The sequence below is a fragment of the Panthera pardus genome, unplaced genomic scaffold, assembly GCF_024362965.1.
Source record: "Panthera pardus isolate Hobbes unplaced genomic scaffold, ASM2436296v1 HiC_scaffold_21, whole genome shotgun sequence".
NCBI lineage: Eukaryota > Metazoa > Chordata > Mammalia > Carnivora > Felidae > Panthera > Panthera pardus.
The window spans coordinates 20,902,384-20,930,166 of record NW_026526777.1 but is presented as its reverse complement, the minus strand read 5'-3'; the positions used below and the strand labels follow the sequence as shown (position 1 = coordinate 20,930,166).

General features: G+C 37.5%; 1 protein-coding gene across 2 annotated transcripts; it reads right to left on the bottom strand.

The window, feature by feature from the left end:
• Positions 1-26,910, bottom strand: RGS13 (regulator of G protein signaling 13). Of its 2 annotated transcripts, XM_019465610.2 has the most exons (7): positions 26,691-26,910; positions 25,336-25,406; positions 21,918-22,101; positions 19,831-19,899; positions 16,108-16,169; positions 2,140-2,306; positions 1-973 (listed from the first exon to the last, which is right to left on the bottom strand). In XM_019465610.2, the coding sequence occupies exons 3-7, from the start codon at positions 21,977-21,979 to the stop codon at positions 791-793; spliced, it is 543 nt and encodes a 180-aa protein (XP_019321155.2). In that variant the 5' UTR covers positions 21,980-22,101; positions 25,336-25,406; positions 26,691-26,910; the 3' UTR covers positions 1-790. The 2 variants fall into 2 exon arrangements, with proteins under 2 accessions (XP_019321155.2, XP_019321156.2); XM_019465611.2 differs by lacking the exon at positions 21,918-22,101 and having other exon boundaries at positions 26,691-26,906.
• Between the last annotated feature and the right edge of the window lie 873 nt (positions 26,911-27,783).

Sequence of the window (27,783 nt, the reverse complement as noted above, 5' to 3'; positions counted from 1 at the left end):
TTTAAAAGTTTTTAGATTATATTTGGATTTATTGATTACCAGGACCATTATAAATTCACATTGTGAGGACAATTCTTAAAATATAGGAACCAAATTTTCTACTTTTATATCAATATAAGAATAAATGAAGTATTTTATGCGTTCTTAATAGCTTACAATCACCATGATTTTTTCACATGTAGAAGATATTTGTTATATATTATATTTAGTTTGAGTATAATAGTAGAAAAATTTTACAGATAAAATATCTCTCAAGAACACATCTTTTTATATTGCTCATAATATTATACCATTGACTGTCTTCAAATACCAAGTTTGTCTACTGAGTAGTTAATACAAACACTTCATCTATGGAGTGCACTCATGCCAGAGGCAACTCATATAGCTACAATTTCTAAAGAACTGGTCTATGCATTATGCGAGCAAAATTTTATTAATAAGAAAACATCCATTTGTTGACTACTACAGTAAAAACTTTCTAATATTGGTGTAATGAAGACCTTCCTTCTCCTCATATGTTAACTGAGCTACATAGGCATGCCATAAATTATGTTATTCATATTGTAACTGTTCTGGACCCCATCCCTTTGGGGATCTGTTTTTTTTTTTTTTTTTTTTTTTTGAGAATTAGAAGAAATTAATTTATAGGTTTTTTTTTCTATTTCATTCCTATTCTACTTCTGATTGTGTGTGTGTGTGTGTGTGTGTGTGTGTGTGTGTGTGTGAGAATTAAAAAAACAAAGCCAGTACTTTCAATACACCATCTTCAATTTAAACTTTTGAGTAGTAGTTAGGAATTGTTGGGCTGAATAGTCTTCAAAAGGTTCTGGTACATTTCTGACTTTAGAAACCTGGGATACGAGTCCCTTTCCATGTGCATATACACTATCTTTTGAGCCTCTTCAAAACACGTTTGAGTGGGTTCTCGAATATTCCTGATGATAGTCTCTCTTGTTGAACTGTCAATGTTAATCTGAAAAGTGAAATTACACATACAGCATAAGTAGGTATAATTGAAGACAGAAACTATAATGGAAAGGTTTAATTTATTCCCCACTCTCCTTTTTTTTTTTTTTTTTCCCTTAGTGGAATAGGGTAATTTTGTCTCAAGTTTCATAGGTATCTAAAACGACTTATAAGAGACAAACTTTGCTTTTTTTTTTTTTTTTAAACTAAACACCCACCTCCATATCCCAGTTTGAAAAAACAAGACAAAACAAAAAAGCCCAAGACCAGGGAAATCTCAGTAACCATTGCTTACTTAAGCAGATGCAAGTGGTCTGTTAGTGGAGTCTACAAACAAGGAAGTTTATGAGATGAATATCTCTTTTAAGGAAAAGGGAAGTCGGTACTATTTTAAAGTTTATCTTAGTAGTCATGAATGTTGTTCACTGAATATGCCGTGAAATGGGAAGAGAGTGAAGAGAAGTGGAGAAATAAAGGAGAGAAGTGGTTATTTCAATAAACCAAGTGATTTCCAGACAAGAGTTTTGAGGAACAAGAGGATAATGTAGGCCTGTCCTGCGTGATAGGCATCTCATGTATCATAGCCTACCCTTATCTCCTTGACAAGAGTTTTCATTCCTTATTCTCTCTCTACCAGAAGGGGTCTTAGCGCGTCATTCGCTCACGGCTGTTATTTCTTCAGGCAGTTGTAAGTGACCGGCGGTGGCGTCAGTGTGAATGTTTGCTGGGTTTGCCGGTTTGGAACTGAGGTGAGCAGTGAGCTTTGGCGCCGTGGTGCAGACTCTTCCCAACACTACTGGTCTTGTCACCACGCCCATTTATGGTATCTGTAGTTCCTTCTAGCAAAGTCAATTCTTCTTACAAGGACTTCTTTTTTTAAAAGAGAAACTTTCCAAGGAATGAAGATAATTTAATGACAAGAGGCTCTGGAGCCAGACAGGCCTAACTTTGAATCCTAACTTTCACTTAACTGATATGTGACACTGAACAAGGTAATTAGTTTCTCAGATTCTCGGGCTTCTTATCTGTAAAATAAGATTACCAATACTGATTTTGTAGCATAATAGGAGGTACTGGATATAAAGTGCCTGGCGCATATGTGTGCTTGACAGATATTAGCGTCCTTCCCCGGGATGTACTGATTTCCATTAGCCATCATTGTCATGTAGTTACCTCTCTAGGGGACTGTGGCCGGATGTAAATCTTATAAAGCTTTTTTGCCCTAGAAATTCTGCTCCATCGTGAGGCAATTTTCTTATAGGTTTCACATGCCATCCAGAATTTAATATTCTCATCACTGTGCTCCATTTTTAAGTATGCTGCATAGACTACTGGACCATCTAAAAGTAATGGAGAAATCAGTTTATTTTGGGGGGTCAAATCATCAAAAAATCTGAACAACATTTAATGCAGATTAAAACTAAAGTTTAAATCAAAGCTCCAAATTATTTAACAAGTGAGTGTTATATAATGATACACACAAATGCACACACACACACGCATCACACCTTAGATCTATAAATCTGAAGCATGTTTTGACAATGCCAGTCAGTGGTGTGGTTACCCCTTCGTTCTTTTATTCTGAGCCACTCAGGAGAATGTCCACTGATGTGGGTAGGTCTAGGATAGAAGAGGTCACAAGGACCCAGAAAGAAGACTTAAGTTGCATCAGTGGACAGAGCTCTGATCATGAAACTGAAACAAAAAAATCTAAGCCCTCAAAGCCAAACTGGAGGGTCAGAGCAAGGTTTAGAATCTCAACAGGCAGGTCAAGGTTGGAAGAAAAATACCCAAGTCATGTAGGAGTAATAAATTGATCAAGTTGTACATCCTGGGGTGTTTCTCAATATCCAATCTGAGCAGGAGAACACAGATGGATGAAAAGTTCAACTTTATATTCATACATTATGTTTCAAACTAGAAATGAAGGACCAGGCAAAGAATGGAATTCAGATGGGGCGTTGGAAACTATCTCAAAATCAAGAGCAGGACAATGGGTATGTGCAGCACAATCATCAAATGACATTTGATGCCAGAGATGTTTATTCTTAGTTTTTGTCTTAAATTGCATTTCTGGACTGAGTGGCTAATGACATGCATGTGGAAGGAGCTTTTCTGATTGAGGCTCTATTTTGTAGGAGCTAGTGTTTGAAGAAGAGGGTTAGACAAGCTCTCACAAATCTGACACATTAATATGAATCTTTGGGAGGACCAAGTACTCTCAGTATCGAAGATGAACACTCTCAGAACTTCATTGGTGACTAGGAAGTCTCTTGGCATATCTGAGAAATTGAATTTCTAAATGATGGAACGACATAACTTTTAATTGACAGTAAGAGAAATGTGTGTGTAGGCACATTGAATATGTGACCAAATATAGAATTTTGATTAAAAATATGTTATCAGTATTATTAACTGTTATAAGAAATAATGGTAATCAGATGGAATAGCAATGTAAAATCAGATTTTCTTGGATCTTCACGTAAGAGATTGGATTGAATTTTCTAGCACTAGAAAGCCTTGACTCCTTGGCTTCTACTTGGCTCTGTTGGCAGTAATACAAAAATAAAGATAACAATTAAGATATTTTTATTCAAGCGATAAACTCAAATAGAGGCAGATCCCTTCTAAGGAGGATTAGGGTTGGGAAAAACTGGTAATCTGCAAGAAGTGTGCCATTTTAGTAATACACAAAATTAGAGCATGTCTCATTATTATCATGTAAGTGAAGCCTCCATGACATTGAGTGGGAAAGGGTTTGAAAGGAACATCACTTGAGTTGAGAGGACAGATGAAATGGGGGTAGAGCGTGTATAAAACTGTAACATAGGAAGTAATATGGATTAGATACTTCTACCCAATGGGGGAATATATTTTATCTTAGATTTCAAACAAGAAGTTTATTTTCACACCAAACTAACTTTAAGATGTGCCTTGCCTCATCACAGACACAGAAAGCTGAGGTCAGAACCAATACCTGTAGCAGTTGGAGCTCCTGTTGGAGAAACAGCTGAATGGAAAGGCAAACCAAAAACAAACAAAACAAAACAACAACAACAACGACAACAAAAAACAAATCAAAACAGAAAGGTATTTCTGGCTTAATAAGCCAGACTTAAAGCTGGCTTAAAGTCTGGATATTGTACTTAGTACTTTGTACTTAGTAGAATTTTGAGAGCATACCTCATTAGGGACAGAAAATAAGTCCTAAAATAAAGAAATGAGCTATGGAACAGGGAAAAAATGAGATACCAGATAAAATCTGTAGATCCTGGAATGATAGGTGCCAGGTACTCGGATGGGTGAGTGCATGGGTGAGTGGGGACTAGGGAGATGACTTGGAAACCAATATTAGAGTCTGTGTTATAGTATTCTGAATTTGTGTTTATGTTTAGCTTAAATGTATAGTAAAATATTTAGAGATTCTCATTTCAGAACCTGCCGGCATCTGTATGGTCTTCTCTAATTTCTCTCCTGATTGCAAGTGGAGGAAGGATCTTTTCGGGCTGGCCAAATGACTCAACAATTCTCCATATACTCAAGTCCTTTGCTAATGAGGCCATCCATGTTTTGCAATTTGTATTTTATATAGATATTTGATAATATGGTAGATTGTAGTATTGATCTTAGTTACTCCCTGCCATTCTCATAGGAGGATTATACTTTTATGTCCCATTTATATCGGCCTTGCCCATTGGATTTGTTTTACCCAATGAAATACATGCAAATTGCCATACGCAGGTGTAAGCAAAAGGCTTTAAGCAGAAGTTTCAAGCAGGTGGCCTGCTGTTGAGCTTTCAAACGGTCATGCAAAAAGTACATTCTGGAAAAGACCTGCTTCTTTTGCCGGAAGGCCAGAATGAGGACATAGAATGGAGGCGGAGCTGAACTCAGTCACTGTGTGGCGCAAACAAGAAATGAATGTTTCTTATAAATAAATTAGTGGGATTTTAATGTCGTGTTTTACTGCATCATAACCTGACCTGGACCTGAAAGCAGACGTGGACCATTTGAACTTATCTGATATTTCACGTAACATTCTGGTGTGTAGAATAAGTAAACTCACATGGCTGGTGTGTTTTACAGAATTTTTATAAGTTAACCAAGGCAAGCAGCTGAAAGCGCATTTGTATAACAGTGTTCCAGGAATCTGAGTAATTATTAAAGTTGGAACTGAATTGCTCAATTTAGAACTTCTAATGACTCATACAACAAGTGAATTTAAAGGTGGAAAAGCCTTTTCCAAATTAGGCCACGTAGCCCAAAGTAGCCCATTCTGAAGTTGTAAATGATTCTCCTTCCTGAGCATTAAAGAGACAGTGACTCTGTTGGCACAGAGTGAATAAAGATAAACAACAGAATTGCTCATTAAGTTGAGAGGATGGAAAAAGTAGGTTTATGTCATACATAGTGTATGCTTTTCCCTTAAGAATGAGAGTGATGCTTTTGGGACTCTGTAGCTTGTTTTTTTTTTTTTTTTAAACCAGTCGTGGAAATTAGTATTTTCTATGACACACAAGGTGACACATGTCAGTTTCTTGATGTGGAAGGGAAATGTGGCATTCCTCTTGGCCGAGTCAGAGCAGTGGCCCATCTGTTCCAGGATTGTTTTCTGCAAGGGGAAAAAGCTTACACCATGAAATAAATCCTAAAATCGTGCTATGCAGCAGTCTTTCATCAGAAATGTGCCTAAAACGATTTTACATCTAGTTTATTTTCAATCTGTACCACTTGGGATAATAAATTCCATAACTGTACTAGCTTCTTCCTGAAGTTTGAAAGTAAATCTACTTTATTGAGTTTCTCTAGTTTGGCTTCTGTGATATTAATCCTTTATGATTTTTCTCCTTATAAATGTAACTTAAAGTACTATAAGTCGTTTTTAAATACAGAGAACCTCTAAAAAAGATAATGATTGTTGACGATTTGATATATTTTCTTTATTCTTTCAGTCCTTTGTTAATGTTTAACTTTCTATCTAACTAGAATTCATTTGTCTATAAAAACACAGATACACATGCAAATTACTGGCATTATAATGTGAAAGCAATTCTGTGTCACTCTTTCATACTTAATATGTAGAAACAGTTTTTATAAAATTTTTTTTTAATATTTATTTTTGAGAGAGAGCGAGCGCACGCGAGAGTGGGGGAGGGGCAGAGAGAGGGGGAGACACAGAATCTGAAGCAGGCTCCAGGCTCTGAGCTGTCAACACAGATCCAGTCGTGGAGCTCGAACCCATGAACCGTGAGATCATGACCTGAGCCGAAGTCGGATGCTTAACCGACTGAGCTGCCCTGAAATGTGCCCCAGAAACATTTTCTCCTTTTTATTTTCAAGGGTCACATAGTAGTCCATTGCAAGACAACTCTATATTATATTAGGCTACCCTACTATTGTTGAATATTTATATTGTTTCCCATTTTTTGTTATAAATTATTTTACATTGAATATTTGGTGTGTAAATCTTTGCATCAGTAATAATTTTCTTGTAATGAATTTAAAAGAGTGGAATTCCTAGATTATTGGATGTAATGTTTTTGGAAACTCTTGATATCTTTTGTAAAATTGCTTTTGGAAAGATTTCATTAGTTCTCATTACTAACAGCGGTGTGAAAGTGTCTGCTTACTCCATCCTTTCCAATCTGATGGGGTAAAACCAATGACTTGTAACTGTTTAGCTTGCACTTTTAAAATATTAATGCCTCAACATTTTTTCTTTCCTACTGAATTTCAAATCTTTTGGAATTTTTTTTTTTTTTTGCATTGTTAGTCTTTTTGGAATTTTTCAGACTTCTTTGTATATTAAAGAAGCTATCTGTTATACTTATTATGTTATCTTCTGTTCTCTTTTTACAGATTATTTTTTAATGATTTTTGAGAAATATTTGTAAGCCACCTAATCTGAAAAAGCCTCAGTTCATCTACCTGACCTGCTTTCAATCTGTTTTGCACTTTTATCAGAGAAAAATCTCTAAGGCAAAAATCTGGCCACAACCCTTTATTTATAACCTTTCAACCTTTTCCCATTGCCCTAATTAAAAAAAAAAAAAGCCGGACTTTAGCAGTGGCTACAGGACCCATTAGGATACAGTGCTCCCTACCTCTCTATCCTCTTCCCTTGTCACTTCTGGAAACAGTCTTTGTTTGAGCCTTGCTCCTGGCCAAGCAGTGTGCGACCGCCACGCTGTTGTATATGCAGTTCCCTCCTGTGTGGTAGGCTTTGTACTAGGATCTAAGACTCAGGTTAAATATCTGTTTCTGGAAAAATTTCTCTGGAACAACCTCCTCCTCCCCAACTAGGTAAGTGCTTCCTGTCAGTTGACAAATAGCACCTAGTCTACCGTTATTTTAATGATAGTTCCCTCTCACCCTATACCACAGTGTGTTGTATCTACTAATTTACTTTGATTACTCTCCTACTCACAGGCAAACACTTTGATGACTAGGACCCCAGTTCCACCTTCCTATGCCCAGTGCCTATGCACTGCCTGATGGACAGCAGGTACTGACTAAAAAAGGTCAGTTCAGGCTTTCGGATTCCTCGTGCTTCTGTTTTCAAGTGAATCTCCATACGTTTTGAAAAGTGAAGAAGCGTGCCCTAATTGTTAGTATCCAGGAAGCACCAAGGACCAGAGGATTATACCTGGCATGTTGTTACTTTTTTTTTTTTTTTTTGGACAGGGAGACAAACATGCACTAATTGAACAGTGGTGTCTATAAAAGGCCAGGTTTTGTTGTTTTGTTTTTCTTCCTGCAAGGTGAACAAGTGCATGAGAAGTTAGAGAAGAGAAACAGTACCGAGGGAAGGGGCTGTGGCCTGGCCGTGCAGGGAATGTGAGGGCTGCTGACGGGAGCCATGGCAACAGCAGTGGTTAGCAGAGGGTAGAATAAGTGATAGTGTAGGAGGCTGTCGATGCACAGTGAGCAGTACAGAATCTGTCACAGAGGAAGTGAGCTGAAGGAGGGGCTCTGCCTTAGAGATCAGGATGTACGTGATGGGACAGCAATATCCATTAGTAGCTTCTAATGCCTGCTTTGTGTGAGGATGAGGATGCACCGGCCAGTGTAAGTCAGAGCAGTCTTCATTGCCTTTAGCAGTAAAATAATCCCATAGTATCCAACCTGGCGTTTCCGAGGCTGTTGGCAGGTGGTTGTGGTAACTGAGAAAGGGAGGAAAGTACACCATACACTGAAGGTTGATTTTGACCAAAATTAATAGTGATGCCAACCCTGTGACTCAGAACACCTGCTTATTTAGAATGGCTGAACTCTATGTCTGGTCTGGAGCAAACTGAAGAGGCCATAGAAAAATATGTAACTGGGCTTTCGCACTTGAAATCATCTCTGCAGATTTTAAGTGGGCACTCAACATGACCCAGTCATCCTACCACCCTTCCATGGTATCTTGGTTTATAGATAAAATATCTCTCAAGAACACATCTATCTATGTTGCTCATGGTACTATACCATTGATTGTACTGTGAATACTAAGTTTGTCTGCTAATTAAAGTTATTCTGAGCACCCCATCTATAGAGTAAACTCATGTGAGGGACAACTTATATAGCTACAATTTTTAAATTGGTTCTTTAACTCTCCAGAAGCTATTTCATATCTTTTTTAAATGTTTTTATTTATTTTTTGAGACAGAGACAGAGCATGAGCAGGGGAGGGGCAGAGAGAGGGAGACAGAATCTGAAGCAGGCTCCAGGCTCTGAGCTGTCAGCACAGAGCCCGATGCAGGGCTCGATCTCACAGACTGTGAGATCATGACCTGAGCTGAAGTCGGACACTCAACCGACTGAGCCACCCAGGCGCCCCTCTTCTTTCTTTTTAAGGTCCCAGCACATCTCTCCTCAGCTCTCTGCTGATGACCTTGCCTCAGTCTTCACTGAGAACACTGATTTATTCACGCAGAGATTCCCTCATTTTCTCTCTACCAAATCAACCGACTTACCTCTACTGGTACATGTCCTTTCTAACTTTCCTTCTGATAGGAAAACAATGTCCAAACAGTTCTCTTTTTGTCTTCTACCTAATTATGCTTTCTCCATGGCTTTGCATTTCTCTGTTGCTCTTAAAATTGTCTCCACTGTCTTCCCCGTCATCACTTTCTTCCTCTCTGATGGTTGCCATCATCCACAATGATGCTGCTGTATTTCCCAAATAAAATCAACAAGGTCTGTTGTCTATATTTCCAATATTGACCTCATGACTCTTTCTAGCTGCTACTCTTTTCTCTGTTGACCTTCATCTCAAAACTTATGTAAATAATCCCCTATATCCTCGGCCTTGCTTCCTCTTGTCCTATCCATCCCCATGCCTCTGCAACTGTTCCTCCCAAGGCACCATTGACTTTCATATTGCCATATCCAATGGTCACTGCTCTTTCATCATATTACCTGACTTCTCAGCAGTCTCTGACCACAGTTCACAGCTCCCTTCCTGAAACATGCTCTTTTTGGCCTTTCATGATGATGTACTGTTTTGGTCACCCTTAACTCACCTGATGATCTTTTTCCATTTCCTTTGCTGACTCTTCCTCTTCTCTGGATTTAGAAATATTAGTGTCCACCTAAGCTCCATCTCTGGATCTCTCCTCTCCTCTCTCTGAACTCTCCTGCTAAGTAATCTCATAGTCCCATGGCTTTGATTAGAGTTTATATATTAAGTACTCTTGGCTTTGTCTTCCCCACCGACTTCTGGTCTTATGTGGTTTATTTCAATAGCCTTCCAACTGGTCTTTCTGCTTCTTTTTTTCAGAAGAGAACCGGAGGATACATTGACTCTTGTTATTCTTCAGTTTAAAGCCACTCATGTGGCCAATAAGGCTCTATACTCTTGTCATGTTGAACTTCTTTAGTTATTTGAAGACACTAACCTCAGTCACATCTCAGGGTCTTTTGAACATGGCTTTCCTTTGTGTGGGCCACTGTGCCCCCCAGATCCCAGCCTGACGGCTCATCAGCTTGATGATACTTCTCATCATTCAGCAATTGGCTCAAATTTTGTGCCTCCTGACAGTTCTCCTCTAATTATCCAATTGAACTACCCTCTCATACTTGCCTTTCTTTGTTATACCACTTGGTTTTTATTTTGTTCAAAGCATTTAACATTTACTGGAATGAATGTTTTAATTAATTTATTTGCTTGTTTTTCTATCTCCTCCCTCTAGAGGGAGCACATGAGCTGAGCACAATGACCTTACAGGTCTTTTTCACCTCTGTCTCAGCGCTTGGTAGGATTGCCAGACACTTGGAAGCATTGAATGAATCATCCAAAGAAGTTAGTTGCAGTTTTAGTGATTTCTTTTAATTTATATTAAACATAGTTTACTCAAATATGAATGAGCAGCCTCTACCCTCACCTTTTGAGGTTTAGCAGATACGCATATGTATTGTTTTTTCTGGTACCATTTTTTGTCATTTTAATGTCTGGTACCATTTGTCATTTTGTCATTTAAAAGGAAAACTGATTAGTCAAAATTTTGATTTGATTATTTTTCACTCTTGACTCTTTCCAGTTTGTAGAGCCATTGGGTTTTAGGTGATTGTTGGTCCCCTTGTCATTGCAAAAGCATATTTCTGTATCTTTTCTAGTTCTACCAGATTTAGCCATCAGAACTACAGATTTCTACTAGGTTTAGTTAGCAGATATATTCACAGGGTTTTCTTTCTATTATTCATCTTGGTGATGCCCAACATTCTGATGATGTTTGAGGCACAGTGTCTATTTTGGGTCAATATAATTTAAGAAAACAAATTTTGTGATTCTCAGATACTTTTGTCAACAGGTCTGACAAATTTTTTTTCTGACCCATTAAATAACTTACTACTTTTATGTCCATTTGCAAATAATGTAACTCCTTCCTAAAAACTCGGGTGTTTGGAAACTTGGAGGACTTTTTATCATCTGTAGACTTGGAAATTTCTGCTTAATTCATTATGGAGATTTTTTAATAAGACCATTTTTTTTACACTAAATCCTGAAGAATCCTACATACTGTATCTCTTCCTTCAAAGAAGCTTTTATCTATATTGGACTTACTTCTTTTTTTTTTTTTTTTTTTTTTTTTAATTTTTTTTTAACATTTATTTATTTTTGAGACAGAGAGAGACAGAGCATGAACAGGGGAGGGGCAGAGAGAGAGGGAGACACAGAATCGGAAGCAGGCTCCAGGCTCTGGGCCATCAGCCCAGAGCCTGATGCGGGGCTCGAACTCACGGACCGCAAGATCGTGACCTGAGCCGAAGTCGGACGCTCAACCGACTGAGCCACCCAGGCGCCCCTGGACTTACTTCTAAAATAGTTGACTGTCTTTAACATACTGCCAGTCACACCTCCTCATCATTTTACAACAGTCTGAATCAAGTTCCAGCTCAAATTTGCCTCTTGTGAGAAGCTTTTCCCAAAGACCTGCCATTCCTTCTCATCTATCTTCACCTTTGAGCCCATACATAGTAGGTTTGTGCTAGGTGACCTGTATTTCTAGTCTCCCTTTGTTACAGTGATTCACAAATATATGGTGCACATATATTTTATCTATCCTTATCTGTGCCTTCATGAAAGCACTTCCCAGGGTGCCTGGGTGGCTCAATCGGTTAAGTGGCTACTTTGGTGCAGGTCATGATCTTAAAGCTCTTGGGTTCAAGCCCCACATTGGGCTCTGTGCTGATAGCTCAAGGCCTGGAGTCTGCTTCAGATTCTGTGTCTCCCCTCTCTCTCTACCCCTACCCCACTCATGCTCTGTCTCTCTCTCTCTCACTCAAAATAAATGAACACTTAAAAAAATTTAAATAATAAAAAAAAGAAAGCACTTCCACTGTCCTTCTGTCATACATAGTAGGAACTCCATAAATACTTAATTGCTCAGAGATCACACTCCATAATGTATGCTAAAACTCAAAGCAGTTTGCTCTTGGCAGTTTTTTGAGCCCTCAAGATTCTCAGCCTTTTACATAGGGCACTTCACAAGGACACATTTTACTATCACAAGTCGTACGTATTTTAGATGCTGGTCTTCTATGAGGCTGTCCTAACTGGACCTTGCAAGTAATTTTATGTCAAAGAAAGGTGGGTGTATGTTTTTCTTTCTGGATTTAGAGCTTCCTTCTGCTTGTTGAATGTAACAATAGACTCTTCAAGGGAAAGATATAGCTTCATAAAACCATTTTTACTCTGGAAGCAAAAACCAAAAAGGAAAGCAAACCAAACCCTGACAATCAGTCTTTAGTGAAAAATTTGCCAAATGCCATTATTTTTAAAAAGTGTGTATATATGCTAACTAATTTGGATGTAAATTAAAAAAAAATAAAATTAAAAAAATTAAAAAAATATGTATTTGCCTTGCCTTTAAAATGCCATTCGGGCTGTTCCTAGAAGTTGTTTCCATCACCATTTTCTACTTTACCCCAATGTGCTATAAATAGCAGGCTTCCCTGTTCTCTTCTGGGAGATTTTCAGTCTTTGATAAAAAAAAAAAAAAATCTACCTTTTTTTCTGTGTTATTTCATGTGGTAGATGGGCACAGGGAATTTTGTTTTTTTCGAGCACATTGCCTGGTACCTAAGTGCTTAAGATTTACTAAATGGATATTGAGCACACGTACTGTTTTTAAAAAATTAACTTGTTTGCCAATTAATGTATCATTAAACAATATCTAGATTACTAGAGTTCTTAATTTCTTTTTTTTTAAATGTTTTTTTTTTAATGTTTATTTATTTTTGAGACAGAGAGAAACAGAGCATGAACGGGGGAGGGTCAGAGAGAGAGGGAGACACAGAATCTGAAACAGGCTCCAGGCTCTGAGCTGTCAGCACAGAGCCCGACGCGGGGCTGGGGCTCACGGACCGCGAGATCATGGCCTGAGCTGAAGTCAGACGCTTAACTGACTGAGCCACCCAGGCGCCCCTAGAGTTCTTAATTTCTAACTAAGGTCTTAATTTTACCAGGGTTCTGCCCTAAACTGATGCTTTTCTTGGATCCTCTCTCCCCATGAAGAAGTTGATTTAATTCAGTGTTGTGATGACTATTACTTAATGACTGTCCAGCAAACATGGGTTAAACCAATTCCTGTTCATCTATTGGGACTACACTTAATACATTTCCTTCCTAAGTGGGTTTCTGACTACATGTTCTTAGAGACAGTCTTTTAATCTATGTAAAAAGAGGCATCTACATATCTTAGCTAGAGAACACATTTTACCAGTGTCCTTGGTTAATGTAAACACACTTTATTTTCTGGCATTTAATGTCTGTTTTTTTAGTTTTATCTTTCTGATTGGATGGTCCATAGAATGAATTGTTTTATCATCTTTTTTATTATGTGATTATTAAATTTTTACATGAATTTCACAGTAATTAGATTGCTCTTAAGATTCTTATCCTGCTTTTGCTGGTTTTTATAAAAAGCAGTATGCTATCTTCCTGTCCTCATCTTTTCTGTAAACTTTGCTTATTTTCATGACACTAGATGTCAAAGTACCTAGTTCTAGCTAGGCTCTCCTTTGAGATCATTACCGAACAATTAACTTTATTTACTTTGTCTATGAGAGCTCCAGAACTGGCACAGAAACTTTTACATAATGTGGCTTAATACATTTTGATATTTTCTTACTAGTATTTGTCTTGTATTTACTCATTGAACACTTATTGGATGCCCATTAGATACAAAGCACATTATTTTTAGTCTCTGGGACGGGAGATGAAAGGTGAATGCGTCTTGATCTGTGCTCTCAGGGAATTTAAGATCTACTGAGAAAGTGCGGAAAAAGACCCAATACACCAAATAGCTGTACTAAGAAGAAGAATAAATAATGATACTAATGGAAGAGAGAAGGCAAGTATTTCTAAGAAGTTTCATGGAAAAGGTGGAAGTTGAATTTTACTACCCAAGATGTGTGGATAACAGAGTAGACAGGACTTAGCGGGGGAAGCCTGGAACAGGTGTGTTGCCGGTGTAGCCAATGGAACAACGGTCACCCTGGCCGACAGGTGTGTTATATGAAGGGGCAGAGCTGTGGCTAAATCGTGAAAAGTGCACTGAGTTTGGGTGTAGAGAGTCTTGAATGCCAAGATAGGGATTTTGAACTTCTTGGTAAGCCTCAGAGAAAAAGGAATGGTATTCAGAGACATGCACCTTGTTACTAATAAAAAGAACTACCAATTATTGTGTGCCTAACCTGCTCAGCCATTAAGCTAGGTGTTTTATGTCTAACCTGAACAATAATGCTGAAAATATGGGTGATATTATTCTCATGTTACAGATGGAGAATTTGTGACTTCAAGAGAGAGATTAACCTGCAATATGGCAAAACAGGAATTACCGGGAGTTGAGACTGAAATCCAAATTCTTTAGCAGTGGATCAATCAATATAGCTGACTAAACATATGCCTTTGTCTCTTCCTCTCATCCCATTGTTCTAAAATTGACATATATATATACACACACATACGTATATGTATATATAATGTTTATTTATTTTTGAGAGAGAGAGAGAGAGAGAGCGCACAGGGGAGGAGCAGAGAGAGAGGGAGACACAGAATCTGAAGCAGACTCCAGGCTCTGAGCTGTCAGCACAGAGCCCAATGCAGGGCTCGAACTCACAAACCGCAAGATCATGACCTGACCCAAAGTCCAAAGCTTAACCTACTGAGCCATCCAGGCACCCTGCAAAAAATATATTTTTAAAAATTCACATGCTGGCAACTTGGATCACAAGCTATGAGGAATACTTGAAAAGTAAAAGGCAGGGTTCACAAGTAAATCATGGTCTCAAATGCTTATTGGAAAGGCCTGTTATGATAGGTGGGAGTTCAGGTAGTGATCCAAATCTGCAGGTGCTATGGAGGGGCCATGAAGTAATTGCTAGAATATCTGATGAAGGTGTTCCTGTAGGAGGAGCCAGGGGTCTACACCTCCCCTAATTGCCCTCTGGGTCAGACAGTGATAGTTGTCTCCATATCAAGAGGGGCCCTTGTGCAGAGAGAGCAGGAAGTGCCCCAGAAGCATGGTCACCCCCAGGAGTAACAGGAAGTACTTTACCCAGAGTTACCACCTGCATATCTCATCAATTGAACCATCAAGTAGCATAGCTAAGTCCCCTTCCATAGTCAATAGGTATAAACAGATGAAATATTCACACAGAAGCTAATAAGGAATCTCAAATAAAAAGAGATGTATAGACAAAAATTAACAACCATTTGATGGGAACAAACTCCATTAAAAAATAGCAAATTCAGCAAACAAGAGAATTTTCTTTGATGGGGCGCCTGGGTGGCTCAGTCAGTTGAGTGTCTAACTTTGGCTCGGGTCATGATCTCACGGTTTGTGGGTTCGAGCCCCGCATCGGGCTCTGTGCTGACAGCTTGGAGCCTGGAGCCTGCTTTGGATTCTGTGTCTCCTTCTCTCTCTGCCCCACCCCCATTAGCACTCGGTCTCTCTCTCAAAGAAAAATAAACATTTAAAAAAAAAGAATTTTCTTTGAGTACTTACAATATTTTTTCCTGTACCTGTCTTCTGATATTTATCATTTTCTACAACTTCCCAATTTTGTACCCAAATACAGTTGACTGCTCCCATGAATACAAATGCTTCTCATTTCTTGCATTGAGCCTATGACTCTGTGTCCCTAATATCCATTGTTGTTAGCTTTCATTTATACCGTCTGAATGTTGATGCTTATATACAACTATATGTAGACTTATATAAAGTCCCACTGAAATCAGACACTGATAAAGTTGAAAACTAACTCTGGGGAGTTTTAGAACATCAAGACTCAAAATTTATTCTTACTTTTGAAGGCACTAAGAGCAGCAAATTTTTGAGTTTTCTAAAATTCTAACTTTAGAAAGCTATGATAAGACAGTATATTTCAGTATGTGTTACAATTTAGACATATTTTCCAAGGGATTTTACACATACACTTGTGAAGACTATTCACAGTGACTAATCTTGTTTTAATTAACAGCAAAGAAAATAATAGTGGTTGACACGACAAACTATTTTCAGGGTTTCTTTTTGTGACTGGGGCAGCTGCCATTCTGAAGGCTGTGAGAAGAGCTGCATACGTTCATCACCTAGGGCCACTTTTTTCTCTTAGGAATGAAACTGGTTATTCAAACATATACATCATACTCACATTTCGTAGCCATCAACTTTTCAAAAGACTGGGCCCACTGTAACACTTCCTCCAAAGTAATGCTTTGAAAAGAAACAAAAGGTGGTCATTGCATCAACATATTCTCAAGGTTTTGCTGAATTAAATAGAAATATATGATCCTGAAAATAATGCCACAATATAGCTATACTCTATTTGTATGTGTTTTTTTTTAATTTTTCAATGTTTATTTATTTTTGAGAGACACAGAGAGACAGAGCATGAGTGGGGGAAGGGTAGAGAGAGAGAGGGAGACACAGAATCCCAAGAAGGCTCCAGGCTCTGAGCTGTCAGCACAGAGCCCGATGTGGGGCTCTAACCCATGAACTCTGAGATCGTGACCTGAGCTGAAGTCAGATGCTTAACCGACTGAGCCACCCAGGCGCCCCATATTTGTATGTGATTTTAAAAGGAAATTTATCTTTCTGTGATCTTTTACATTTTATTTTTACTTTCCAAATTGTTAAAATTAAACAAAATTATGAAAGTAATGTAAATTTGAAAATATGATAAATTTTTACAAGATGATGATCTATAGCACCCTTAGTCCTGTAATTTACCTATTCCTGAATTACTACTATTAATATTTTTGATTTCTTTTTGGTGTTTTTGTTATGTGTGTGTTAGTGTGTTTTAACCAAGAAGTAGCCATACTCTGCGTGTGTGTTTGTGTGTGTGCATACTTTGTGAGTGTGTACATATATATGTATATATTATTTTTAATAAGCTTTTTATATGTCATCACAATTGTCTTAATAACCACTTATTATGTTATAACTTATAATTATAGATTTATAATCACTGCTAGTCACCGAGGAGTGTTGAGTATTCCACAAGGGAGCATTCTATAGTTTACATATTCTCAATGAGCATTTTGATTATTTCTCACTTTTTAGCATAAAAACTTGTGATTAAGGCTTGCTATGATCAAATAAGGTAATTGTTGAGGGAGTTCACAGAAGTAGAATTAAAGTGGGTCAAAAATGCACATTTTTAAGGTTCTTGGTGTAAGTTGCCAAATTGCATTTGGGTTTGTATTGTGTGCTGCTGTCACCAGCAATGTGTTTGCCATTTAGACTCTTCACATCTTGGATTCATCCACAAAGCTTCTTTGCATGCATTCATAGAATAAAGTTATTAACTCTATATCTACTTTATGTAGGTATTTTCTCTATTATTTGCTATAATTTTGTTTACGTGTTGAAGGTTTGAATTTTTAGTACTGCAAATAATATGTAAATAAACAGTATAAGAAACCATTTACAATTTCAAGAATATCTGTGAAAGATATGGGTTTGAAGCTTCATTTCTGTTCATTTTTTCTGGGCTTTGTGAGGTGAATTGGCAAGTGACTGTATTCTTACATATAAATCATTTTATTTTCTCTCCTTTAAAATAATCATTGTGTTCACTGCCATTTAGTTTATGATTGTTTCAGTTTACAATGGTTCACTCTTAATTTTCCAGTTTTCAATAACATCATATAATCAGATAGCTCTAGATACAAGCAAACCCTTTCCATTGGCTACTTTTGGTATAGTTTGCTCAATAATTGGTTTTGAGGGAACAGCCATCGGCATTAGTAGGTACTTGACACAATGAAGGAAGATTAAAGAGGTTAAAAAATGACCTAGAACATGGAAAAATATCAAGATCTTAAAAAGGTCAAGTATCTTTTGTTTTCTGCAAATTCAGATGGCTCTTGCCAGTTTTAGACGGACTATGTGCATCAGCACTGAGGCTTAACAGTATACTGCTGTAAAGATTGCTTAAAAAAAAAAATTTTCATGAAATGGTATCTGACTCACTGTTCTTTTCTGTTATTAAGAACTTTAAAAACAGTAACCTCAAGTAACCTTTTCCATCCAGTAAAATGGTAAGTGCTAGGTAAGGTATGTGGCATGCCTCTCTGTCCCACCCATTCTCATTATATAGGAAAAAATAAAATTTACAACATGAGTGAAGAGGCCATCATTGTCTTGGCTTAGCTTAAAATAAAGTGTTGGTACTTTGTTGGCTAGAGAATTCTTCTGCCTCTAAGATTCATGAGATTTAGGGAGATAGACCATGATTGGAATGGTTATGGTTGGTGTTAAAATTATGCAATGAGGGGTGCCTGGGTGGCTCAGTTGGTTAAGTGACCAACTCTTAATTTTGGTTTAGGTCATGATCTCATGGTTCATGAGTTTGAGCCTCCATCAGGCTCTGCACTATCCTAGTGTGGAGGCTACTTGGGATTCTCTCTCTCTCTCTCTCTCTCTCTCTCTTTCTCTCTCTCCCCCTCTCTCTCTCTCTGCTTCTCCCATGTGCTCTCTCTCTGTCAAAATAAATAAACTTAAAAAACTGTGAAAATGAAATTTGGTTTTGGCTTAATCCCATTTGGCTTGTAATTTTTTCTGAGTATCTCACAAACTTCATGCTGTCCCATGGCTATTCAGCTGTCTGTATGCTAATAATTCTAAACACCTCTGTCCCCTCACCTACCTGGATTTCTTAATAAAAAACAGGGAGTATTCTGAGACCTCATGTCATTATGGAAACAAGAATGGAGAGTGTTTGGAATCTGACAGTCCTAAATTCTAATTCCAGTGCTGCATTTAATAAATTTTGGTTTTACCTCAAATCTTTGAGGCCCTGCTTTATTATCTATAAAATGGGGATAATATCTATTTCTCAAAGCTATCTATCTGGAAAATTAAAGTAGTTCGTGAAAGTAAAGCACCTAGCAAGTGACTGTTATCTACCAGCCTTGCCAGGAACGTGAATTCTCTTTCCTTGGTCTCTCCCTTCCCTGATGGGGGTGGGGGGTCTGCAAGGCAAGTAGAAAGACATGTGAGCCCAGATGGTGATACTCGATGGGAGTCACCAGCAGAAGAGAAGGAAGCTATTCCCAAATTAACCTGTTTCATCTTCCTCTTTGCACGTGCCTGTTCAGTGTAGTAGCTTCACCTGGTTGTTTAAAATGCTGAGCTTTGGGCCTTATTGTCTCTTCCACCTACCACTGCAGCCTCCTCCCCACCTCACACAAATGCTTTTAAGTGTTTTTGGACATTTAGGTACTAGGGGGTGGAGCATGCATGCCAGGAGCTCTGACCTAGCAAGGGAGATGTGGCTACGACTGAGTATTCCACGTGGACTAAAGTTAGGCACTCTGGTTAAACTCCTGGGAACCCTGAGGTGGAAAATCCAATCAAATGGTTTGTTACCCTCCTGAGGCATTCTGCTTTTTATTTCAACAGTCACCGTTCCCATCCAAATAGCTACATTTTTTCTTTTGGCAAAATATCCAAGAGCCTCAGGAGCTTGGTAAGCATTTGGTTACCTCCCCGGTCTCACTTCTTCCAACTGGACATGAGGTTTCTGACACTTTGTAGATGGAGGGTTTGAATCATGAAAACAATATTTTGGATAAAGAATCTCATTTTAACATAAACAATATAAAATGTTAGAAAAAGTCTCAGTATTTATTCATAATAGACACTGTAGAAACATTAAACTTGCTTAATTCTCAAGTGTAAACCATAACTAATGAAAATGAAACCTTAGTGTAATACATGATTGCTCTTCTGGTGAAATTACTCATGTGTAAATGCAAATTCTACATTCTGAACAAAATATATTAAATTAGCAGTTGAGTGAATGTACACCTATTTATCATGTGGTAAATATGCATTATGGTGGCCATAGAATTTAAATGCTACTTACTTTGACGGGAGCCTCTGAGATTCATCTCTGCAAGGCTTGCAAATCCAACAAGTCCGCCTGCTCATTTTTCTAAAGCAATACAGAAATATACTTAGTATAATTTAGTCATTTAAAATAATTATATGCTAGAGTCAATGTCTCAGGAATACCCAAAATTATAAATCATGAAAAAATAAGCATGGATTTCTGAAATTAATGGAATACAGTCACTGGCAGGGGCAGAGAGAAGAGAGGAGAACAAAAAAACTCATCTCATAAATATTTTTTAGGAATATAGGTTCTTAGAGTTGTGACTTTAGAACCCATCTGGGCCACTTATTCATCATAATGGTGTTAAAAAAAATGCAGCTCACTGAGAAAGAGCTTCCCATTTAGGGCCCACTAACAACAAAGTCAACTCCCACATCTTCCCTTTTTTGGATAATTCTTAGTTTTAGAAAGAGCTCTCAATCTATTAAATAAGAATTTGAGCTTTTTTTTGTCATTAGCCACATAAAATAGTGTAAAAGGTTAAAAAAAACAAGACTCCTTAGGGGTGAATTCTGAGAGGGGGGTTGCTTACCTGGTTTTCCCCACTCTCAGCAGTGTGACCTTGGCTTTAAAATTCAGGTACTCAGCCCAGTACTCAGCCTGTACTCAGCCCAGGCTTTATATAACAATGTATGTCATAGAAGGTTTTCGACTTGGGACTTTGAAAAACAACTCAAAACTTTAAGAATAATTAAATCTACAATTTATAATGAGAGCTGGAGATATTTTGCTAAACATATGCACACTTACATACAATGAATTATTAAGGATAACAGTGAGTTCTTATATCAATCTTTATTGACTCCTTCGAAACATCTGCTGAACATTTATTATGTGCAAAGATCCTGCCTTTTCCTCTTCCTGTCCTCACTAGCAAGCACTTAAAATCCATGTGATGGGGACTTTGAGACAGGAAGTCCAGGAGCCCATGAGTACACACAGGAGGAGAAGCTAACCAGCCTTGGTGGTGGTTAGAGACGACATTCCAGTAAACTAATAGCTGAGCTGGAACCTACAGGATGTGCAGGAATGTGCTGAGTGGAGGGGATGGGGAAGCTTGGGCAATGGGTTATGTCCTAATTGAGGAAATGAATGTAGTCATTACTTGAATATAGAATTTGGCAGGGAGAAGGTTGAGGGAAAAGGCTAGAGAGTTGAGATTGGACCAATAATCACATTCAAAAATGCTTGTTGCCACAAGAAAGTGATGAGAGATAAAGTTGGAAGATAGGCAGAAGCTGGACATGTTAGGTCATACACACCATCAGTTTCATAGTAAGACACTAGAAAATCATTGAAGGTTTTAAAATATTTGACAAGTTAACATTTGAAATTGGTTCTGTGAGTAGAATTGATTGTAATGGTGCAGAGGCGGAATGCAGAAGACTAGTTAAGGGGTGCCTGCAGGAGTGCAGGTGAGGATATTATAGGCTTAAATTAGGAAGGTGGCAGTAGAGATGGAGGGAAGGGGATAGATTTTAGATGGGGTAGAGGAGGAACTACCAGAACTTGATGTACTGGATATGGAAGGTGGGAGAAAGAAAGGAAACAAGTTCAGGTGAAAGATTTGACCCCAAGGTAGAGGTGGTAGTTTTTACAAAACACATAGGAGCCAAAAGAAAAAACAAGGTGGCCCAAGAAGAGAGTATGTACTGAGAAAAACAGATTTCCCAAGACAGGTGACTCAGAGACAGACTGAAAAAGGGAGCCTGTAGGAGGATAATCAGGGTAATGTGGTACCAAGACACCAAAGAATGAGTTATCAAAAAGCAAAGCCTGGCCAATTGAGTGTTAAGAGCTGGGAAGAGATGAAGAGAACAAAGGACTGAAAACTATCCATCGATTTGCTAACAAGAAGGTTATCAAGAACCTTGGTGAGAAGGCTTTTGGCAGAACAGGGAGGGCAGCAGCAAGAGGGGAGAAAAAGCAAGAAGAAATGGAGACCTGGACAAATATAGGGCTACTTATACTTCCTCTCTCCTTCTCCCTCCCTCCATCCCTTCCTTTTTCCCTCCCTATCTCCCTTTCTTCCTTTCCTTCTGATGAAAGCCACTGACCGAGTATTATAACAGAGACAGAGAAGCAGGACTATGCTGTTTGGCCATTCTGGCCTGCACATCTCTAGGAGTATAGTTTATAAAGTCTCCAATGTGGCTGACATGCCCTGAGATTGGCAAATGGTGTCCGTGGAAAAAAGTTGCAGACAGCCGAAAGGAGGAAAATCAATAGATTTTCAGGTTTCTGAAAAAGGAAAAAAAAGGAACCAGAATTCAGATTGTGGGCGACAACATTAAAGAACTAGAGGAAGAAATTACTGTTTTCTTGTCATTGGAGCGGGCATAGATCTAAGTATATTTGCAGTTTTGGCGATAGGAATTTACGGGTGTTGTGGGTTGATGGACTTCATTTTCTGTATGGGTCTCTCTACTGTAAGGAGGAACAAGGGACAAGGTAGCTAAGTAGATCTACAGGAAAAAAAACAAAAACAAAGTTGGGACACTTTTGATTGTAAATATAGATTCAAACTAGTTCAAGCAAAAAAGAGAGTTGATTATAAGGATATATCTGTGTGTGCTGTTAGATTCTGGATAGCCTTAAATGTTGAGCTCTATTTTGTTGTAGTAATAATTCACTAAGGTCTGTAAATAATAGCTGTGTTGAAAACAAGAGTTTTTTTTTTATAGAAAGATAAATCTGACTGAAGATGATTAATACTGAAATCATTGAGGCTAAGAAATCTCTTACATTGGCTGTTAATAACTGATCTTTTTCATAATTGGGCCCTGAATGAAAAGTAAGATTCTTCATCTCTGTAATCACTTCTATGATGTAGGTTACCCAGTGACTCTTTGCTTCTCTTCTTCTAAGTAGGAGGATGGTAAAGAAGTTCCTTCCATCCTGTGTCAGGGTAATTAGTCATCACTGTCTTCTGCTCGTCATTGACCTCTCCCTATCTACTACATTTAATAATTTTTTATATCTCTTTGTCTCTTCATTTGGTGTATTAGAGCTATGTGTGCACATTAGTGATTTCTGTAACTAAATTCATGTCTAGGGGTGCCTGTGTGGCGCAGTCAGTTAAGCAACCGACTCTCAAGTTTGTGAGTTCAAGCCCTGCACTGGGCTCTGTGCTGATGGTGTGGAGCCTGCTTGGGATTCTCTCTCTCTCTCTCTCTCTCTCTCTCTCTCTCTGCCCCTATCCTGTTTGTGTGCACTCCTTGTCTGTCTCTCACTCAAAATAAATAAATAAACTTAAACAAATTAAGAAAAGGTACAATTCATGTCTATTTACAAGTTAGTATGTATTTTTAAAGAGCTTTAATGGAACTGTTCGGTAAAGATAGAACTGTCTTAGTATTCAACACTCACTGGGGTCAGAAGCATGGCAAAGGTAAAGTGATTTCCAGATGCATTAGAGTTTAGGGGGTTCCCACAGCTCCTGACCGGTGACTGGGTATATTAAAATAATTCTGGTTCTGGAGGCAAATAAACATGTGCCTGAGTTCGGGGTTTTATTAGCTGTATGACCTTGCACACACTAAGTAAACTTTTAGATTTTTAATTTCCTTTTCCCTAAAATGGAATTGTAAAGATTAGAAAAATGCTTATATGCAAAAACTTTCTGTTCCAGTTAATCTGACCTTCTTTCAGCTTCTTGCACTCTGTCACTCAGGAAATATTTCCTAAGCTCTTTTGTATGCGCAGGAAACACACATCTATCGGACTGCATTCCTTCCTCTTTTTGAATTTCAGCTCAGACCTTGTAAGTTTTCCAATTAACCTTATTCATTCTTCAATGTGTTAGCATACTTCCTGCAACTCTTCCTTCTTTTCATTTGTTTGCTGCTGTGTTCCTAGATTTCAATTTTCACACATTATATTAGCAGCTGGGTTCCAGCTTTAGAACTAGCTGGTCTGCTACCTCAGGGCAGACACTTTGGGGCAAGTGTGTCCTGTTGAAGTGACGGGGCGGCTGGGAAGGATTTGTTTGACCAGAGGAGCTCAGAGAGGACAGACCAGCAGAGCTAACCCTTACAATTAGGCAGATTTCTCCTCTATGGAGATGCCTGGTCTGGCGGAGAGGAGAGGTCAAGCTATGGGCCTCCATGTGGGGCTTCATCCATTCATCCATGTGGTGGAAAGGCTATCTTTTAAAATTCCAACAAAGACTCTGAATAGACTAGTAGCAGCCCTGAATTCAGCTACGTGTCTGATTCAGAGGTTCTCTGGCCCCAGGCGCTCATTAGTTGGGTGACCTTTGGAAAAAGAGTGTGATATAAATGTATGAAAATAATGTTATTTATATTTCTGACTTTTCTACTCCTAATAGACTATAAATTCGCTGAAGTGTTATGTTCAAATACTATTTGATAATCCTGTGTAAGTAGTTGTTTATATGTTGTTTAGTATTCTAGGTCATTCACAAATTGATTAACTTATAGAATACCAATAGAATATAATGATATAAAAACATCCAAAGTAAATAAAATATCTGGTGACAGAATTATGTAAGAGGTGTATTATGCATAAAATAAATAGATCACAAAGCAGTTTTGTTTTACAAAGTTCTTTGGTTTTCTAGTCCATTAAGAGCTGGAGTTTGTTGGGGGCTGTCCCAGTATAGGAGTCCCTGCGCACCATGTCCCTGCTCACCTGCTGGAGACTTACTGCTCATCTTCTAAGATCTCAGAAACCAAATGTCCACTGCACCTCCCTCTTTTGATTACTGGTGGATTTGCTATCACTGTGCACTACTCCTTTGCTGAAATACCACAGAACATTCTCCATATCCTCATAACGCCTTCTACATTGAAACCAAGAGATAAATTCACAAACAGGTTACCCAGCTTCTGATAATAGAACAGATTGGCTGCCTTGAGCTTATTGGTTCTTTTAGCCAAAACACTGCTAAAATTATAGTTAATTTTAACTTAACATGAAGAAGAGTAGAGATTAAACAGGGAGACAAAAAAACAACGAAATCTTTTAAACTAATTTTGGAAGATGGAAAGTAGATGAAGAAATAGAAATTAAAATTCTCATGCCTCTAAAATTAGAGAAGAATTTTGTCTGACAAAATGAAGAAAATAAAATTCAGTCTGAAGACAAAGAATTTCCAAGAACAGCTAGTGGTTTAAGAAGAAATATCTGCAATCCTGCTTTCGACAGTATGTACCATTAAGTAAGAGACCTGCATCTACAGTTTGTTACTACCAAAATTTAGAGTGACAGGGTGAAACCTTTTCATATTTATAATTGAGAACTTTGAAGAAATAATTTTGGTGATTCCAAAAAAAATGTAAATTAATAAACTTACTTGGAATTAGAGAATACCTTGTCATTTACTGGTAAAAATAAAAATTATCCTCAAGTATCCCATAGAACTAAAATTCTGTTTTGGCAAAAAGAGAGTTCCTGTGAAAGAATGACCTAAATGGATATGAAATAGAAATGATTTAAATTGGAGAAACTCACCAAGCTTCAAATCAACAACAATCATTTTTTTCTCATGTTAGTAGTATGGTATGTGGAAAAATTCCATTGACCTAAAAATAAGATAAATAACAAAAGCAAAAAATTATTGTGTGCTTCCTGGAGAATGCATATTTCACAAAATATTTCTATAAATACCTTGCTTATATTTTAAGTAAATAATTTTTTCACTTTGTAAGTGCTAGATTATGATTATCCTTATTTTTAACTCCTTATCTAGAACTTTATTAATTTCATACATTGATATTGTAAAAATTCCTATACTTTTTATTTGTATTTTCCATTAGGTTTTCTTTAAATATTTTTTTTTGTTTATCTTATGTTAACAATATACATTAATTTGCTTATCTTTAAAAAATTTTCAATATCCTCTTGGTAAGACTAGTATGGTCTTTTACACTCTAAGCATAGTATTTAGTTAGGTTTTCAAAATGATTTTGACTCCAATGTTTTCTCTTGATTATTTTAAAGAAAGCATACATTTCATCTATATAATCTAATTTTTAGAGTGGTTTATAAATGCTTTAATGATGAATTGAGTTGGATATATATTATGCCAGAACAATCCAAGCTTTAGCTAGCATTTAAATGAAATCTTTCTCAAAACAATACGAAAATAAATTAATTGTCTTCATTTTCACCTTTTCACATATTTAAATGTTTTTATTATCCTGACGGGTGATAAATTCATTCTGTTCAATATAATCTCTGCATTTAAATGTGTTTATTTTATGATATAGAATATCCCATAGAATTTAGAAAAACCTAGAGCAGTTTACATTTTAGTGAGGTTTTGTTTGCCACAGTACATAGAATTCTTGCTTTTCAAAAAGCAAGTAATTTGTGCGTAGTTGTGGTTAGGCATAACATTAAGGAATGAAGAAATTCTGTAAAATCAAAATTGACGATATCTCATGTAAACCTTACAACAATCCATACATGGAGTCAGCACAGCTAATCCAGTGTTGGAACTAATTATTTGATAACGTATGATGTTTGAAGCAAACAATTCTGAGATACCTGATTTTGTTAAATATCTTCATCTAAACATGTACATCACATCCAAAAAACACATAAAATGAGAGTGTTCCTTACTCTAAGCCAGTAATATTTCTTTTACTGCCCAATTTAGAAGCTTCATTTATACATGTGTGACTATAAGTATTTTTTAATTATAGAAAGCCTAGGCCAGGCAAACATGTGTTTGGCAGTTTGTTTTCCTTAGAAGAAAGCTAACACTTCCAGCGGTCCTGCTGTTAAAGTAAACATCCACTAGTCATTTACATCGAGCCAACATTATTGTAGTCATCAACTATTTTATGGAATCGTATACTTACAAATATATCCTGTAGAACGGTCCACCATGCTAAATTTTATTTTCTATCGGTATGATCCTTTTGAAATCAGGTGCTGAAGGTCCATGAGACAGCCAGCATTATATTTTTCCTGGCATAAAATAACTTTACTGTCTCTATAATTACCTTTGATGGCACTCTGCCCTCTCTATGAATGTTCTGTTTTTACACATGTATCTATGCAAAAAGAGGTTTGGCTGAATATGGAAAATAGTGCTCTGGGACGCTAGTGCATTGCTGATAAAGAGGTTGTATCTAACATTATCAACCCATCGGAAGTGATCAGATGATTGGAAGCAGTAGCTCTATGTAGCTTCAATGTAATATTCAAACTTTTTTCCAAAATGGCTTTTAGAAATTTTTTTCTTGTTTAGCTTAAAGTGAAACCTCCCTTTTAAAAAACAGAGAACTGAATACCAATAAATAGGCTGAGCCTGAAAGCACTTGCTATTAAATTATTGAAAACTATTAAAATCAATCTGTTTAGAATAGTCAAATTACTAAGGACTTGTAATAACCGAAGGGTCTAGAGAGGTCTCCTTTCTAGTTAAGCCTTTCTAGTTCCTTCAGCTGGTCCTCATAGGGTCACTTCTGGACTCACCATTATTCTTCAGTTAGTATACCTGTTAAAATCTGAACTGAACACAGAGCTCCAGATGAGGATTAATGAACGCATAGTATGGTGAGATTGTTAATACCCTTATCCTATGTCTAATCTAAACTTATGTGTGTGAGAGAGACAGACAGACAGAGACAGAGAGAGAGAAAGAGAATGGTGGGATTTGAGGAATGCTAGAACAAAATAGCAGGAAAGGAGATCAGAATATGATTGATGGAGTATTTCCTAAAGTATTTAGGAGCCTAGGGGTGCCTGGGTGGCTCAGTTGGTTAGGTCTCTGACTCTCGGTTTCAGCTGAGGTAATGATCTCACTGTTTGTGAGTTTGAGTCCAGCATCAGGCTCTGCACTGAGAGCATGGAGCCTACTTGGGATTCTCTGTCTCCCTCTCCCTGCCTTTCCCCTGCATGCGCTCTATCTCTTTCTGTCTCAAAATAAATAAACATTAAAAAATTATT